This window comes from Ambystoma mexicanum, chromosome 11 (assembly GCF_040938575.1).
Source record: "Ambystoma mexicanum isolate Mex_15411 chromosome 11, UKY_AmexF1_1, whole genome shotgun sequence".
In the NCBI taxonomy this organism is placed as follows: Eukaryota; Metazoa; Chordata; class Amphibia; order Caudata; family Ambystomatidae; genus Ambystoma; species Ambystoma mexicanum.
Window position 1 is genome coordinate 563,115,537 of NC_090934.1, and position 19,754 is coordinate 563,135,290.

A 19,754-nucleotide genomic window follows, 5' to 3' on the forward strand; every position below is an offset into this window, starting at 1 on the left:
TTAGACATCTGTGTTCTTTATGCCCTGTATAGAGAGTAGTACTATGATCCTAGCATGCATTGTTGACAAGCCCCTGGATATGGTATTACATAGTGTACCGGCGCACCCTACTTCAGTGTATGTATGATATAGGGTGTTGCGAATACGTGGGAGGAACATCCAGTTGAAAGAACATTACCACGGGTAAGTAACTTGTTCTTCGAATGGATTGTGTCCTCCCATGTAGTCCTTATCTTTGATAGATTCCCAAAGTAGTTTGTGTTAGGAAGTCGGTGCCAAGAATGTACCTATGTGTTTATATTATGAAGGACAGCTTTGCCAAATGTTGCTTCCTCTCCTGATAAAGAGTCTACATAGTAAAATGTACTGAACATATGAAGGGACGACCAGGTTGCCACTCTGCAAATGTCCCGCACTGTCACACCTCTTTCCAGAGCCGAGGAAGCAGCCACCCCTCTAGTGGAATGCTCCCTCAAACCTTCAGGGGAATCTTTGGCTGCCAATGAGTAGCATTCTGATAAGCACATGACAATCAATCCAGAGATTGTTTTGTGACCACCAAGCCTAATCCTTGACCAGCGTAACCAATGAAGAGCTGGTCATCTTGACAAACACTTGCCGTTCATGTAATGTAGTAGCTTAATACCCTTTTCAGGTCCAGACAATGCAGTCTCTCCTCCTTCTTTGATGGGTGAGGAGGTGGATAAAAGGTTGGTACCACAATACGTTGTGCCGGGTGAAACTCTGACACAATATTTCGTGAGGAAAGATGACTGAACTCTTAGAACCATGCTGTCCTTGGAAAAGGATGTGAAAGATGGTTTGGAAGACAGGGTTTGCAGCTCACTTACCCTACGAGCAGATGTGATAGCTACCAAAAAGGCTGTTTTCATGGTGAGCATCGTTAAAGGACACGAATGCAAGGGCTCAAATGGAGCTCCCGTAAGACATCTTAGTACTAGATTTAAAAAGACATCTTAGTACTAGATTTAAATCCCATGATGGTACGATGAAGGGTGTAGGCGGGAACAAATTTGTTAGGCCCTTAAGAAATTGTACCACAATCAGCACCTTGAAGTACAATCCCTCATCCGGAGATCTCTTGAAGATTGATAATGCCGCTAAGTAGCCCTTCACCGTGGCCAATTGTAACCCAGAATGGGTTAAGTGTAGCAAGAAAGACAAAACATGGGGGCGTTTACATGTGAAAGGATCAAGTTTCTTTTCCCTGCACCAGCTACAGCACTTATTCCAGCAGCATTGGTACAAGGATTGAGTTGCTACTTTCCTAGCTGAAAGCAATACCTCCATTATGTCATCCAGAAGGTCCCAATCCTTATATCTCACCCTTTTAGACACCAGGCGTGAAGATTGAAAGTCCTAATCTCTGGGTGAAGAATTCGACCTCCTCCTTGCGAGAGAAGGTCCACTCTTTGGGGAAGACGAATTGGAGGGCAGATGGCCATTTCCAGAAAGTCCAGGTACCACGTTCTCCTGGCCCAATCGGGAGCAATGAGGATCATGGATTCCCAAACATCCTCAACCTCCTGATCACGTGAGGAATGACAGGGACTGCTGGAAACACATACAGAAGTGGAAACTCCCAGTTCACTACAAACACGTCCCTTAGAGCTCCTCTTTGTGGAAATTCCCTGGAGCAGAACAGCTCACACTTCCGGTTGACACTGGTCACAAACAGATCCACTTGAGGGGTTCCCCAAAGGGAAAAGATCTCCAGAAGGACTTCCTGAGCCAACTCCCACTCATGAGAGAATGTGCTCTGCCTGCTCAGAGCGTCCGCTGCTGTGTTCTTTTCTCTGGCTAGATGAACTTCCTGAAGAGTGATTCCTTCTCTCTCTGCCCAGAACCAGAGCTGGATTGCCTCTCTGCAGAGGGGCAGTGACCCTACACTCCCTATCTTGTTGAGGTAGTGCATGGCCACTGTGTTGTCTGTCATTATCAGGACACTCTTCCCCCGTATTGAGGGCAGGAAGGCCATCAGCGCTAGTCTAATTGCCCTCAGCTCTAACAGGCTGATATGGAGTCTGGACTCTGACTGAGACCAGTGTCCGCTTATTGAAAGGTCTTTCATGTGAGGGTGGCGTCTGTCACAACTGTCATCTCCGGCCATGGTTGGCAAAAAGGTTCTCCTCTCATCACATCCTTTCGGCTGAGCCACCAAAGGAGATCCTGGGCGACCTCTGTCGGGACCTGGAGAAGGTCCGTCATTCTGCCGGAGAATTGAGACCACTGGGATCTGAGAGCCCAATGAAAGGGATCTCATTCTCAGACGGGCTTCTGGTACCAGAAAAATGCAGGATGCCAACCTTAGGAAGTCGTAGGCCGGAAGACGTTGGGCACTCTGGAATGTTTGGACCATCTGCAAGAGATGATGATCCCTTAACTTGGGTGGCAAAGCTTTTCCCGGGGCTGAATCCAGGACTGCTCCAATAAATTGAAGCTTCTGTGAAGGTGTCAAGTGGGACTTCTTGAAGTTCAGGGAGAAACCCAGCTCATGGAGGAAGTGGCAGGTGCGACTGAGATGGCTCTGAGACTGTTCCGGAGAAACAACCCTGATCAACCAGTAGTCCAGGTATGGGTAGATGTGAATCCCCTCCCTCCTTAGGCTTGCCACCACTGCCATAAGCCTGTTGAAAACCATCTGGGCTGATGTGAGCCTGAATGAAAGAACCCGAAACTGTGAATGAGAACGGCCAACTGCGAACCTCAGGTACTTTCTGTGCTTCTGATGGATAGGCACTGGGCTTTAAGTGGATAAGAAATCGAGGGGGGCCCTCATTTGAGGGTGTGACTTGCAGGATGGCCGTGGCCTGAAAGTTACGCAAACAAATATATCAATATATGTAAGCATGTATATATTTGTGTGCGTACCTTATTACGGTTTGTTTACTATGCAAGCCAGCGTTTATTAACATAGAAATATGTTACATATTTATATGTTTATAGAAGATGGCTTGCAAAGTACACAAACCATAGTAAGGTATGCACATAAATATATAAATGCTTACATTTTTCACATAAGTTTTTATAAGCAGTTTTAATCAAAATACAGAAAACCAACAGGCCCCCCCCAACCCCACCCCCCCTCAACCCCTCCCCACCTAACCCTCCCCCAACCAGCAGTATCCAATGCAAATTAGATCAACTTCACAGGTCCGAATAATGGCTGTTCCACACCATTCCCTCACAAGTCTGATTCGTCTTGCGGAGCAATTATGCCAAGGAGCTCCATAGCCTTGGGACACCAAACCCGGCAGGCCCTGCTGTTAGATAGGACAGTAAATTGGACTAGTCCGAAACAAACCTCAAATGGTATCCCTGGATGGAGTAAGTAAGCCATTCCAAGGCGACCAGCGACCAGAGTTGAACCATCCATTCGTGTTCCTGTGGTGGGTCTTTAGATTTCCATTTCCGAGCCAATACCAGGGCCGCCGCCATCATCATCATCACGTAGAGCTTGCAATCTGCCTTCACCGTGAGGGTTGCTAAGACCCCGTTTAAGCCCATCAAATCCAACCCTCTGTTTTGGCCCACCCTGACTCCTAAGACCTGGGTAACCGCCCTTTGAACCTGGACATAGAAATTGTCAATTTTTGGACATTCCCACCAAATATGGGCCCAGGTGCCCTCTGCCCCGCACTCCCTCCAGCACATCTTAGACACATCGGGAAATATTTTATTTAACCTGACTGGGGTCAGGTGCCATTGGAACATCAATTTCAGCCACATTTCCGAATTTGAATTGACCTTGTAAGTTTGGGAATCTGCGACCAGAGATTTGCCCAAGCCGGCTCTGTGATCACCATTCCAGTGTCGCCCTCCCACATCTTCACATAACTTCTAGATGACAGGACTTCTCCTAACTTGATGTGTTTGTAGATCGAAGCCACAATCCCTTTATCCCCCGAGTTCGTGTCTAGGTATTTTTCAAACAGAGTGAGAGGGCGGAACCTGGCGAGTTTAATCGACGGGTGAGATAACCAGTGTCTCAGCTGGAGGTAGGAAAGCCTCTGCCTCTCCCCTATGCCAAAGTCGGTCTTGCACTGCTCAAAGCATTTAACCTCATCGCCGACCAACATATCTCTCACCATTCTACACCCCCCTTGATGCCAGATACTGAAGGCCGATTCACAAGCATATGCTGGTGTAAACTGCGGATTGCCATGCAAGGGAGTATAGAAGGGAGGGGAAGGAAGTGATGTGCGCTCGTTTTATTGCTTGGTCCCAAGCCTGTCCAGTGGTCGTGGTTATAACACTACACTACATTTGAATAGGCCTATCAGGTTTCGGCAACCACAGTATTCCCTCAAGGTTCCCTCCAGCCACAGCCCTATCCATCGGCCTCCACACCTTCTCCCTGTCATCCCTCTGCCAATCCCTAATGACGCGGAGCTGCGCCGCCAAGTAATAAGCCCTGAAGTCCAGCTCGCCCATGCCACCCCTTGTTGGGAGAGCACACATTAGCGAAGCAGCAAGCCTCGGTCTTTTATGGGACCAGATGAACTCCTGGGTCAATTTCTGGAGTGCTTTAAAGAAGGATGTTGGAACCGGAACTGGAAGAACCGAAAAACAATAGATCAAACTGGGTAGAATGGCCATTTTTAATACATTAACCCGACCCAGCCAGGATATAGTCAGGGGACCCCAGTCAACCAACTTTGACTTGAGCTTCCGAAGGAAAATGCTTACATTTCTATATTTGTTTGTGTGCCTTACTATGGCGTGTGTACCATAGTAAGGTATGCACACAAATATATAGCATTTATATATTTGTGTGCGTACCTTATGGTTTGCGAACTTTTCAAGCCATCTATTTTAAACATAGAAATATTTCTGTGTTTATAAAAGATGGCTTGAAAAGCCCACAATTCAATCCATCTTTTATAAAGCTTTGACGACGGACAAAGTCTGAGGCGTCTTTGTCCATCAGCAAAGCTTTATAAAAGATGGCTTGAATTGTGTACTTTTCAAGCCATCTTTTATAAACATACAAATAAGGCATGGAGTCCCAGGCACTATAGAATGGCGCAGGAACCGCTTTCACAAATAGCCCTTTGTGTATCCTGATCAGAAAGCAACAATCAGGGGTTGGGTGGGTGGGAGTGGGGTGGAAAGAGGAGAGTGAAGGGAGTGGGAGGGAAAGAAGGCAATAGGCCCCAGAGAAGGGAAAAAGAAAATTAAAGTCCAAAGATGGGCGATTGAGGGCGGGGGGACACTTACCGCACTTCAAGTGCCTCGGGCATTACAGAATGACGCAAGGACCCGCTTTCACTGACCTGAGGCTGCACACGAGCGGCTTGGGCTTGATGCACAGAGCACTGTGTGTACCCTGGTTGGAAAGCACCAATTAGGGGCTCAATGGGCAGGAGTGGGGTGGGACAAGGACAGTGAAAGGACTGGGAGGTAAAGAAGGCAATGGGACAACAGAGAATGTGAAAGAAAGAAATGAAAGGCCAAAGATGGGAGATGGAGGGCGGGGTGGGGGGACACTTACTGCACTGCAAGTGCCATCAGGCACTATAGAATTTCACTGACCTGAGGCTGCACACAAGCAGCTTGGGCTCGATGCACAGAGCACTGTGTGTATCTTTGTTGGAAAGCACCAATCAGGGGCTGGATGGGCAGGAGTGGGGCGGGAAGAGGACAGGGGAGAGAATGGGAGGGAAAGAAGGCAACAGGACCCGGAGAAGGTGAAAGAAAGAAATTAAAGGTCAAAGATGGGAGATGGAGGGTGGGGGGGGCACTTACTGCACTCCAGGTGTCCCGGGCACTATAGAATGGCACAGGACACACTTTCTGAGACCCGAGGCTGCACGCGAACGGCTTGGGCTGGATCCACCGAGCCCTGTGTGTATCCTGGTTGGATCGCACCAATCAGGGGCTGGATAGATGGGAGAGGGGCGGGAAGAGGACAGGGGAGGGAGTGGAAGGGAAAGAAAGCAATGGAACCCTGGAATAGGGGAAAGAAAGAAAGAAATTAAAGGCCAAAGGTGGGAGATCTGGGGGCAGGGGGCACTTCCTGCACTTCAAGTTTCTTGGGCACTATAGAATGGTGCAGGACCTGCTTTCACAGACCTGAGGCAGCACACGAGCAACTTGGTCTCAATGCACAGATCCCTGTGTGTATCCTGGTTGGAAAGTACCAATTAAGGGCTATATGGGAGGGAGTGGGGCAGGAAAAGAACAGGGGAGGGAGTAGGAGGGAAAGAAGGCAACGGGACACTGGAAAAGGGAAAAGAAAGAAATTAAAGGCCAGTTATGGGGACAGGGTGGACACTTACCACACTCCATGTGCCTGGGCACTATAGAATGGTAGAGGACCAACTTTCAAGGACCTGATGCTGCACACAAGTGGCTTGTGCTCGATGCACAGAGCCCTGTGTGTATTATGGTTGGAAAGCACCATTCAGGGGCTGTATGGGTAGGAAGAGGAAAGGAGGGGGAGTGGGAGGGAAAGAAGGCAATAATACCCCATGAAAGGTAGGCCATACTTGTACTCCTTAAATACATTGGGGTACCCCCGATCACACTAAAACCAGAGTAAATGCACCACTCTAAGGAATTCAGGCCATCGGTCTATCTTGCAAGAGATAACAAACTTAAATCTTTACAAAGATGAGGATTGGGGGAATGGCAGAGGACTCTGTCATTCCGACCAGCATTCTGTCTTCCTTGGCTGGCTCCTGCAGACTAAATGGCAACTAGGCGCCTTTAAATACTCTTCAACTTGGTCACTGGATTCCGGCAGAGCTCATCCAAAACTGTTCTTCTTGCCATACAAGTGATGCTGTAGTCTCCAGTGTTGCATGGCCAGGTTTACATTTAGACCAACCTACTTTAACATACTGCTGCCTCTGCAGGAATACATGGTAGCTCTTACTTAGCATAATTTGTTATGTTATAAACATTCTTCCATAAACACATCTTCCCGCCATTCTCTCAACACTTCATTCAATAAAATTATATTTTATCTGGTCCAGTCATTTCTACAAAAAAAACCTGTTTTCACATAATGTTGCATTGTGTGCATGAACATGTACATTCTCCTATTCATAGTCTGCATGGGCTTTTGATGGACAGGAACAGCTGCCCAGCCACTGTGTGCTCTGCCAGCCTGCCTGTAGTCTACCTTTAGCACAGGCTGCATTTACTGTGTGCTTTTAGCAAAGATGACTACCGTTTAACAGTTTTACAAATATATTCAGCTAAATAATTATTTGTGCCTTATATTTAAATCCTACCTATCTTTATTTAGTGACCCTCCTCCCCCCTAGACCCTTGTAGTGCTTAGAAAACAGTTAACAGAAGTCTTGCCTAATTCTAAATCACTTGGGAAAGTTGGGGATGAAGTAAAAGCAATAGGCTCCTTCCCAACTTTCCACCCTTTCATTACTTCTACAGTAACAAACTCATCCCTACCCGACATATCTATAACCCCAGACATATTAGTATGAGTTTCGCTGTTTATTGTATGGCAAGTTGTTTTAGATCCCCCAATTGATACCATCATCTTTGCACTATTAGGGACTATAGGAACACATCATCGGAGACCCCTTTGGCACATGCAGAAGAGAACCAAGAAGAACACGATCACAGGAACCACTATTTTTACTGCTGTCTCCAGCCTTGACAAGACACCATCAAAGGCAAGCGATAGCCTTCTTTCTTCATTTGAACACCTAGATTGGGCACCGTCTTGATGACGTGGGATAGTGACCCATTCTGAGCATCCTCCGGGGGTAGAAAAGTGCAGCAGCTGCTTGTACCCCAGGAGCCAAAAAAGATAAAAAGAAAGTCTCTGCTGGGCTAAAAAGCTGATACTCGTTAGGTTTCCTCTGAGCAGTGCGTAAGAGTCTTTTGAGACAGTTTGATCTCTTCTTTCTTCCCCGCCGTTGAAATTGTTCTTATTCTGGCAGCATACCAAATTCTTGTGTGATCTGCAAGCTTCTTTCTGGTTTTTTAGGTGCTAGAGTGGCTGTTGGCACCTTGACAGGCCTTTCTTCTCCCTTCAGCTGTTCTTCAGGATTACCAGTAGCACTAAGTGCAGGGTGGCCAGTGAAGACTGGCACCTGCAAGATGGCAGGAGGTGTAGGTAGGCTTGTTGGCCATAAACCCAGTAGTACTCCATCACCGATGCCATACCTTTCATCATATCAGGGATCACAAGAGTGTGGTTGCACTGTGTGTTTGTGCCACCAGGAACTGTTCCTTTATTGAGTCTATGGCTCTATGTACTCGCATGCGCTTCTTCATTTTGCAATCCGTGTCAGCCTTGTGATGTGTTGGGACCATATTTGCGCACACATTATATCTATTTGGGATATTGCTTCTCCACTGTACTCGATCAGCCGATCTGCCAGGCACATCACTGTGGTGCCCTGCCATTTGTTATTGTCATTTGATTAACCTCCCAAGGAGAAATATGGTCCTTGTATACACTGGCAGTATTTTGTGTTGCCATTGTATAATGCTGGGTCTAGATCAATGCTCCTCAACTGCACACTATGTGCCTGGAACGTGCCCTTTATCCCCTATAGTGCAAGATGTCCTGGGCATTATGCCTCTGTAATTGGGAATGGATGTGGAACTAAAACCTTAGGAGCCCCTGATGTGTGCGGGATAAGTGCACACACGTAACAACTTTCATTGACTATATTCCTTCCTGTAATGCGCATATCAGAGTACCAACTATTTAATGTTTCTAAACGCTAGATGTCAGAAATAGTGTCAAACCCCAACCGCTTATATAAATCATATGTCCTTCATACGTCTAAGAAAACTTGTAGGGGTGACCGGCAAAAAGTGAAACATTTTGTGATTGCGTTCTTGTTTCATACATATATTTATACTAGCATTATTTTCCAGGTGTCCACCCCCCACCCCCCCTTTATATGGCCACCCATATAACAAACATGTTGCCGAGAATTTCACACTGTGACTGCGCCACATCTATTGTCGAACTGATTTGAACCACTGAAAAAATGTACTGACTACAATTCCATGTCACATGTCTCTCGTAGGAGTCCCTTTTAATTTTGACATGTGTTTCGGCTCATTCTGAGCCTTTCTCAAAACAGGGCATATATTTTGATCATAAATCACTGTTATTGCCACAATGTAATTACAATTCACGAAATAGGACCGAGATATAGGGAGGGGAGGATTGTTGTGTGAAAAAGTAAAGAAAGAAACGAAAGAAGAAGAAAAAAAACAAAATATCGAGTTAATTGCACGTTCAATCTCACATGCCAATCACATCACAAATATGTAACTAAGGTAAGGTAAGGTAACTTACACCAGGACCAAGAAGGGGGCCAATAAGCTTCTTTGGGCAACTACCTACTGTACATTATTTTAAACAATATACCTATGTATATATTTGTGCAATTAACTTGAGATTTTGTTTTTTTTCTTCTTTTTTCATTTCTTTCTTTAATTTTTCACCCAACAATCCTACCCTCACCCCTCCCTATATCTCTGTCCTATTTTGTGAATTGTAATTACATTGTGGCAATAACAGTGATTTATGATCAAAATATATGCCCTGTTTTGAGAAAGGCTCGGAATGAGCCGAAACACGTGTGTAAATCAAAAGGGCCTCCTATGGGAGACATGTGTCATGGAATTGTAGTCAGTACATTATTTCAGTGGTTCAAATCAGTTCGACAATAGATGTGGCGCAGTCACAGTGTGAAATTCTCAGCAACTTGTCTAAAGCCTCGGAGGAGGGGTAGTGGTTCGTCCAAAAAACACTTTTCACACAGACGCGACACAATCATTGATGATATTACCAGAGGCGCAAGGCCAGAGATGTTGACCTCGACTTTATCTACCCAACCATAGTTTCATATAACAAACATACCTTCATCCACCCCAACAACCATGAACAGTGTCATACAAAACATCATAGTACTAAAAAGAGGCACTACATAATTTCTAAAACGAATGTAATGTATTTTAACTTTATCCCTACATAACAGAGAGGTCGGTCAGCCATCTTTACTTATTCCTGGAGCGGAGAAAAAAGGTTATCAAGAAAGAGAGAGAAAGAGAAAAAGAAAGAGAGAGAGAAAGAGAGAAGGAGAAAAAGAGAGAGAGAAGGAGAGAAAGAGAGAGAAGGAGAGAAAGAGAACAAAAGAGAGGGAGAGAGAGAGGGAGAGATAGAGGGAAAGAGAGAGAGCAAGGGAAAGAAAAAGGGAAAGAGAGGGAGAGAGAGAGAGGGAGAGAGAGAGAGAGGGAAAGAGAGGGAAAGAGAGGAAGAGAGAGAGGGAAAGAGAGAGGGAGAGAGAAGGAGAGGCAAAGAGAGGGACAGAAAGGGAAAGAGGGAAGACCCTTTTTCCACCAGGGCCGACCAGGTCCTGGACCTTCCAAATAAATTGACAAAAGAAAAAAACAAAATACAATGAAAAAAGAAAGAAAAAAGAAAAAGCAGACGTGTGCCAGTGCACACCGCCCTGGCATGGATCATCAAAAATGTCTCTTCTTTGGCTATGCCCTTACTAAACTTTGTCTTGTCTCAGGTGCTCTTAGGACATCCAAGAGATGCACCCAATATCTAACTCCTTCATACAGATGGCTAGGGGAGTACTGAACACCACCTCATTTGGACCTTTAAACCTGGGGCTGATCAGTTCCCCAGATAATAATGGTCCAGTTGTAATATGGGTAAGGATGTGTATGGACCTGTGGTCTTGCTTTCTACAGGGGTGGTCACTATTCCCCCCCCTTTACCGCACGCCACTACCACCCCTGTGTGCTACCGTCCAGTCCCCAGGTCAATTATTTATGACCCATCAACATATAATATGTCTCCTTCCATCAATGGATGATCCGTTCATCAGAGTTGGAAAATAAATGAAACTCCTGTATATTTGATTTGATTTGAGGATATATAATCCGGAGTTGCTAAAACAGGGACCGTGAAAATAGCTTAAGTCCTCAAATTGTGTAGTCATTTTGCCAGTCTATTAAAATGTACTTTTAAGTCCTCTGTCCTTCCCTGAAAATGTTGTAATAGTGGCCTTGTGTAGACTGCGTAGTCTAGAATCCATGCCCTACAATAATTACATAAGCCCAAAAAACTTCTACATTTCCTTCACAGTACTGAGCTTAGGGGTGGTGCGTATTGCCGCCGCCCTATCTGATAATATTTTTCCCTATTACAAAAATGAGTTGTCCCAAGTATAGTCCCTCCTGTTGGCAATATTTTAGCTTCTTTGTATCTGCCTTGTGCCCTTTGGTGAGCAAGCAATTACAATAATGCAACAGAATCCCTCCTGTACTGATGTTTATTTTCACTACATCCCAACCGATCATCCACATACTGGATGATTTGTGCTAAGCACCTTACTTTAATGTAATCTGTTCAGGGATTACCTCTCTCAGTAACCCATACTCATGTGGATTACCAGTTCATAATTATGCTGGCACATATCGCATGCCCTCCTCAAAAAATGCAAACATCTGTGTCACCACTGCCACCAGGGGGCACTGTACCTCCCTATACTGCACCATGATATCATAGGCGATGCAGAATTCCAAAATAATCTCCCCATTTTGTTCACTGTCCTCAAATAACTCTTCATCAGTCATTTTCTTTAAATACACTGTCGGGTCTATACATAATATTGTGCGCCACTCGCACCAAACATGGTCTGTTCCAATTAGGACTGCTCTTTTTCTGACACTACTAGTCCTTGTAAATCTAATGACAATATTGTCCCTGTCACCATCTGGGGTGGGACCATGGATCAGAAAATATAATCTGTAGGTACTTGCCAACACTTTGTCACAATTTGAGGCACTGCATTTACTAATACCTTAATACCATAACAAAAAATATATCTGGGACCACAGGAACCCCATGTACTACTGACTCACTTGCTATTGCATTGATTATTACCATTGCTTGAGTTACACACACCCATGGAGTGGAACACACTACCCCTTGATCTGTGAATAATACAGTTATATTTATTGTACTGAGCAGAACCCTACCCAACAAGTTCACAGGGGAACTCTCTGAATATAACAAGGGGGCACGTACTTTTATACCCAGCTCCTCAGTTAATGGAACTGTAGAAATACCCCCAGAGAATCCCTGCAAGTAAAGAGTTTTACCTGATAATGGAAAGTTCCCCTCCATGATGCATGATTTGGTTTCACCTGAATCTACCATAAATATAAATTGCCTGTTTCCTATTTCCTCCTCCGCCAAGGGCTTCTCTTCAGGGTGTGCGGTTATTAGTAGGACTTGACATGCAAGTGCTTTCTGTGGGCTGTCCTAATCAGAATATTTATTTGTCCTGGGGAATGAAAAAAGGGCAGCCCCTGTCATTGTAACTCCTTGGAATGGGGTGTCTGTTCCCCCTGCCATTCTGTTAAACTGTGTTCCCTCACCCTGCTGTAGTTCTTGCCCACGTTGCCCTTGCCTGTCAGTCCCATAAGAGAACTGATTTTGATCCCCTCACCAAATTGCTGTTCTCTCCTTCCTTGAGGCCCTTGGAATCCCTGGCCTGGAGGTGATGGCCCATATTTAAATCTCACCCCAGGCATGTTCGTACATTCCCTTGAGAAATGCCCCCATTTCTCGCAACACCAGCAGTGTGATGTTCCCAATCCTCCTCCCTGAGGCCCTATCCTCCCAAAGCCTCCTGCTCATTCTCCTCAAAATCCTTTTCCCCTTGGTGCTCCTTCATACTGCCATTGTGGGTTAGGGTACTTCCCCCCACCCCATTGTGTCCCTGTCCTCCTTCACCCAATAGTGCCGTAGTTGTGGCATCTCCAATTTGTTGAGTATCTCCTGTCCTTTCCCCCTGAGCCGGTGCTTTCACTGGTGCTTGAACGACAACCTTATAGTTTCTTTTCCACTAGTTTTGCCTCGTCAATTTGCCGCTTCTGGGCTGTCTCCCTGTCCCGCTCCTTGATTCCCTTACAATTGTGGACTTTTATACTTTGTATCTGCCCACCCTTTGGCTTCAATTCTCACAATTGTATCTAGTGCCTTCTGGACCTCTTCTGGTAGTCCCCTCTTTACAATAAAATAGAAAAATGGTACTGTCTCAACTCGGCACATTTCCTGTAACTTAAGAATAAACCTATCTGGGTCCTCATCATCACCCATTGTGCACTGCATTAAAGAATGTAAGTCAGGGGTATCTGGGTATATCCTTCATAGGGCAGTCCATACCCTTGCCCGTACCTCATCAAAGGCTTCTCCATATGTCCCCAGCCTGGTCCCCAGCTATGGTGACCAGTAAGTCTCCTAGTGCTAAGGCTACCCCTGCTGTTTGTTTTTCAAATTCATAGATCCATTTACTAGCTCCGGCTATAAGCTGGGGGAGAGCTATAGTCAAATAATTTTTGTCCATTTGAGGTCATCCCTACTACTTTATGTATTAGAGACATCTGAATATCTGTTTTGTTTTCTACCCCTTTAGTATTCTTCTGATCTTGAACTACCCTGATTAAATCTGGTCTATATTTTGGTCTGTCCCTCCTCACTGCCTCTTGTGGCAGGGATGAGTTTCTCGCCACCTCCTCTCATTGATCTCCTTCTTGCCTTGCCTCTTCATTATTTCTACTACCTTGATCGTCCCCTCCATTATCCCTTGTTTGCTCTACTTCTTGTCCCAGGACCGCCCATACCCTCTGCCCATCATCTTTTTCAACGCAAATATTTCTTATTGCCCCAGGTTTGAATCTAAACAAAAAATCTCCTGACTTTCAATCCCCTATTTTCTGTACTGGTACACTTATTTCTGGTGATACTTCTTCAGGTTCTTGTAACCTGACCAACCTTTCCTGCAATGCTTTTAACTTGTTGTCTATGTCTACTTGTGGACCCTATGGGTACACCAATGCTACAGGCATATTAGAGCTTGTGGATGGGTTATATGGAGGTGCAAAAGCTCTTGAGTCCCCTCCCTAGTTGCTAATCCTGATAATCCTGTTGACACTCTTTCTACCTCCAGAGGCTTATAGACTGGGTTTTTATACCCTATTGCAGGTTTAGGCATTACAGGGTATATCCCTTTACATTGGATCTCTTTTTCACCTTCCTGATCTTCCATATCCTCAACTAATTGCCAGAGATCTAGAATCTCTTCTCTTTTTTGGGACTTGTTCCCTTCATATTTTGCTGCTACAAAGATGGATGGCCAGGAGCATGACGTCCCCCTTTCCTTTGTTTCTACTATCCATTGTTTATTTATTCTTTAACAACACAGTGGCAGAACCCTATGCATGTGTTATATTGGAGTTTCTTTCTCCATAATGGTGCACGCGTCCCTAATGTTTCATTTAAACCCTAATGCTATGCTTCAGCTTCAAAAATACAGATCAACCCACTTTTTTCCCCACCCCCTTACTTTTTCTCACTTTGATTTCACCCACACACACACACTGCGACTCATCCACCTTCCTTCCTTTTTTACCACACAAGACAGCAAGAGAAAATATGCAAAAAATAACTGACTAACATCCAGGCCCGTTCCTTATACCGAGCCACTACTGTTGTAATACCACTTATTGCTTTTATCGTCATAAGAAGAATAATGTGTGGTACTACCTTCTGAACCTGTTATGGCTGAGGATCCCTTACCTCCCAGTCCTTATAGGTGGGGAATCCCTTTCATCTCAGTCTTTTATATATGCTGATGTTCCCTTTTCATTATAAAAAGTAGAAAAACAGAAATACGTAACAATTTCAATACATGGCCCACTTCTAATCCAATCTACTCCTTTACACATTACCTGAAATCGATTCCAATCTATCCTATCAAATCTTATTCCTTTTCACCAAAAGTCCTATTTTATACTACATCACCAATACTACATCACCAAAAGTCCTATGCCATAATACATCACCAAGTCCTATTCCATCTATTCCATTGACTTTGTACAACATCCACATCACCATAATATCATTCATATCACCATAATACCATTCAGATCACCATAATACCATACATACATGTTCCTATTTTGTTATCGCTTGCAAGACTATACTCAGGTGGGCATTGTTCACTCGAGTTTCCTCCGTTCCGAAGCTGGCCTGTCGTTCTGGAGACATGCCCTGCTTCCTACTAAAGTCGCTCAATATACATGGGGTTTTTGATTAAGGGGAACAATCACTATAGCTGGGTGTGGCTCTTTTCCTGGTGCCTAGGCCTGGGCAAAGTACGGAGGAAGACTGAGGTCACGTCAAGGGGTCACCACTGAAAGGTAGGCCATACTTGTACCCCTTAAATACATTGGGGTACCCCCTGATCACGCTCAAACCAGAGTAAATGCACCCCTCTGGGGAATTAAGACCATGAGTCTATCTTGCAAGAGATAACCAACTTTAATCTTTCCTTTCCAACACCCAGAAAAGGGGAAAGAAGAAAATGAAAGGCCAAAGATGGGAGATGGAGAGCGGGGTGGACACTTACCGCACTTCAAGTGCCTTGGGCACTGTCGGATGATGCAGGACCTCGTATCACAGACCTGAGGATGCACACGAACGTCTTGGGCTCGAAGCACAGAGGCCTGTGTGTATCCTGGTTGGAAAGCACCAATCAGGGGCTGAATGGGTGGGAGTGTGGTGGAAAGAGGACAGAGGAAGGGGTGGGAGGGAAAGAAGGCAACGTGAACCCCTGAAAAGGGAAAGACAAAACTAAAGGCCCAAGATGGGAGATGGAGAGTGTGGCAGTCACTTACCACACTGCAGGTGCCTTGGGCACTATACAATGACGCAGGACCCGCCTTCACAGAACTGAGGATGCACACGAGCGGCATGGGCCTGATGCACAGATCACTGTGTGTATCCTGGTTGGAAAGCACCTAACAGGGGCTGGATGTGCGGTAGTGTTGTGGGAAGAGTACAGGGGAGAGACTGGGAGGGAAAGAAGGCAACGTGAACCCCAAGATGGGGAAGAAAGAAATTAAAGGTCAAAGATGGGAAATGGAGGGGGAGTCATTTACCACATTACAAGTGCCTTGGGCACTATAGCATGGTGCAGAACCCGCTTTCACGGACCGGAGGCTGCACGCGAGCGGCTTGGGTTCAATTCACAGAGCCCTGTGTGTACCCCTGTTGGAAAGCACCAAACGGGGCTGGATGGGTGGGAAGAGGACAGGGAAGGGGATGGGAGGGAAAGAAGCCAACAGGACCCCAGAAAAGGGGAAGAAAAGAAATTAAAGTCCAAATATTGGAGATGGGGTGGGGTAGGGAAGGGGCACTTACCACACTGCAACTGCTTCGGTCACCATAGAAAGGAGCAAGACCCACTTTCACTGACCTTTCATAAATTATGAGGTTCACTCTTTCTAGTCGAGAGCCAAGATCATTGTAGAGAGTTTGTATATTGGGTTGGAATCAACTAAATACTAACTAATGACCACAAACATATATGCACTTCCAAATAGAGAAATCTGCTTTACAAAAATACAATATTGTAATCTAGACAAAAGGATTCTTCGGGTTTCAAATGAATCTAAACGTATTAAATAAATAATGAATACATACATAAACAATTATATAAAAAAGGAACAGCCCAGACATCAATTCACAACACCATTGGGATTACATGTGTTCTCTCATACAATCAGTTCAGCCAGTTTATAAAAATGCAAAAAAGACAATTAACACGTTAAAACAATTTTGTGTAAGGGACATGCTTTTATCCAGATTAGGAGTCTTTAAGCTTCTTATTGCAGTTCGAGTAAAGAATTCCACATAAAAATGATTGTTCTCAGATGTTTTACATGCTTTGACTTCTCATGTTGCATTAATTGTTTTACTTTGCAACCGAGACTTCCTGTGTATCACATTAATTAAATAAACATATCTAATATATGTACAGTTGGGTACATTCCTAGATTATTCCCATTCTTATTGACAGATCATGTATGTTTATTTTCTTGAAGCAATACCATTGATGTATGTGCATTGCCATGACATCGTTTTGTCGTTTTCTGTGGTAGGCTATTTACAATGTGAAGAAAGGATGGCGGAAAGACCTGGATGCCCAGGTGCTCAGTGCGGACGAAGTTTGTGAAAGGATCTTTCAGAGTGTGGATGAAAACGGAGATGGTAATCATTGCATCTAACATGTAATTTGTGTTTGTGTTGATGTACCAATTGAGTAATAGATTTTTGTAACCCTGGGATGTAAAAGACCCCACGGACAAAGGGCAGGGCCTAGCCCCCCTTTTAGGAAAGAACAGAGGAGCCAAGCCCCTCGAAAGGACAACCCCTGCCCCCTCTAGAAAGGAGGCCTTGCCAGTGGTGTTAAATACTACTGAGACCCGAGGAAGTGGAGGTGTCTAAGGGGGGTATTTCGCTCTAAACATGCAGCAGCAACCTCAGAGAGATTAGTATTCTATGGGGCTGCATTGCAGGAGGCCCGGATAGGATGTGTTTGCCTGCCATGGACAATGATTTATGCCCCACAGCCATGAAAGCACAAATGACCAGAGAGATGGAGGTCTATCTACACCTCTAAGTGAGGTAGCACGCTGTTCCTCAAGCAGGCTGCCTATAACTATAGTGACGAGACGTCCGCCACTAATAACCGCTCTGACTCCTAAAGTAGGCCCAAGGGTGTTTAGTGTCGATTTTTACAAATAGTATGGTTAGGTTTTCTCAGGAGGATTAGGGCACATTCAGGATCTTGGTGAAGTTTGGTGCTAGTGCCGTGCCTCTCTCTCTTCACTTCCCTGGTATTTTCCCACCTTCCTAATCCAGGGAGCCCTAATCCCGGTTAGTGATACAGCTTGGTGCCACTTATATGCCTGGTTTTTCCTTTTGCTATTGATGGTTTCCCTAAGACGTTGGCTCTGGGTCCTTCTAGCTGTCCTTCGCCTAGCCCCACTTAGTGTTGTAGGGGAGTCAGAGATGGTGCCTTCTTCCGCCCTGGTGTCAGGCATGCACAGGCATGCACAGTCTTACATGTTCCTCTCCTACACTGGGTGCCACAATGTTCTCCTCCCACCACGCTACTGTCCTTGCAATGTTGCACTCTGATATTACACTCTGCCTTCCTACCTCGACCCTCTCATATTACTTCTCTTCTTATTTCACAACTACCACTTCAAACTACCATTCTGCTACCCCATTGCTATCTTCTCCCTCCTTCCTTCTACTCTGTCTCCTTGCCTCGAATACCTCCCCACTACTATCCTACTACTACAATTATCTCTCCGCTCTTACCAGCACTCATAAACCATTACCACTCCGACTACTACCACCTCTGCCACCGCTAACTTCCTTGCTACTACTATTCCCCATCTACTGCTACTACGACTTCTCTACTACTATTTCTTCCCTTCTCTTTCTATTTTCTGGTGGGCTTGTGGGGTCGTTGCTATGGCCTTCCTGGAGACTCTTTTTTATTAATAATAATTGCTGGTGATTTAGTGGCGGCTTCCCTGAGCATGGGCTCTAGCAGACACTGTCTGCTGGAGCTCTACTTTGCTCCAGACAGTCGTGCTGTTTCCACCGCTGTGCCATGGCCCTCCCAATTCTGGCTCCACTCCCTGATGTTCGGGCTCCAGCAGACTTTCTTCGGTGTAGCTGTGCTACTAATGATATCCCGCCGGTGTTTTGCGGTGCCGGGCTGGCTGGAACAGCCTGGCCTCCCTGGCCTCAGGCATCGTTTGCCCTCTATGGGCGTCCTGTTGTGGCACCACAGCCATCGTTGGCTTCCTGCAGATTCCTCTGGCATATTGCGGCAGTGCCTCTTGTCAGGCATGCCTTTACAGAAGGGGATAAGCCATTACCAAATTACTCTTGGTTCTGCCACCAAGCAGTGCAGTTCTGTCTCAATTGCTAGGCCATGTTCCCTGTGCACTGCATTCAAGCAACTAAAGGCATTTGTAGGCCTTGTGGTCTAGCAGTCTAGCATTTTGGGCAGTGCTGCTCACATAAGTGGCAGGGCCATGGCTGATTTGAAAGCAATGGTATGGAAGGCTTACCAGAGTATACCGGTTGTTATGATTGATTCAGAAACTTGTATCAATCCTTTTGTTAGTTTTGCCTATTAGTTGTAAGACAGAACTCTTGCAGTTGGACACAGACAGGATGGACATAGTATCCGAGGATAAATACCAATATGCTATCAAGTTTGTTTGGTCGTTTACAGCCCAATGACTAGATATCGCTATGTTAATGCCTATGGTATTACCACCAACTACATGTCTCTGGCCGTCAAAACTTACCTTTATGGGAACTCTTCCAGCAAGCTCTCCCACCAAGTAACACCAAACGCTGTGCTGTATAGGGCCTGCCAGTGTTTATATCTAAGCATTCTTTCATGTTAATGACATAATTGCCTTTTTAAATGAGCTCCTTGTGTAATAGAAATCCCTTAATGTGTATCTTCAGCCAGTTGATTTTTATAGGCAATGTGTGTGTCATCGCCTCTGTTCCTTGGACTGGAGTCCTTTCTAAATCAAGCAATCACAAAGCCAACAGTTTTGGCTTGTACAGGTATCAGACAGACATTTGCCAGGCTATGACATCATATGCTCCGGTACTTGCACCATTTTCAAGCTGGTCCCATCTTATGGCAGGTGGTGCCCTTATGACATTGCCTAGCAAATGCCTATCCATGTTTACTCAAAAACCCAAGCTGCTGGCTTTGCCAATATGTGCTGGTTTCAGTTTGTCTCCCTAAGTAAAAGCATTATGCCCAGAATTGGGTGCCTTTCTTTCTATGCTTAGGAATCAAGCTGCAGCTCACTGAGTT

General features: G+C 45.3%; 1 protein-coding gene across 1 annotated transcript in view; it reads left to right on the forward strand.

Moving 5' to 3' along the window:
• The window catches only part of LOC138504744 (guanylyl cyclase-activating protein 2-like), a 161,768-nt gene that overhangs the window by 40,643 nt on the left and 101,371 nt on the right, over positions 1 to 19,754 (forward strand). The window contains exon 3 of the mRNA XM_069625264.1: positions 16,990 to 17,098. Coding sequence (XP_069481365.1) covers positions 16,990 to 17,098 — 109 coding nt within the window. The remainder of the gene's footprint in view (positions 1 to 16,989; positions 17,099 to 19,754) is intronic.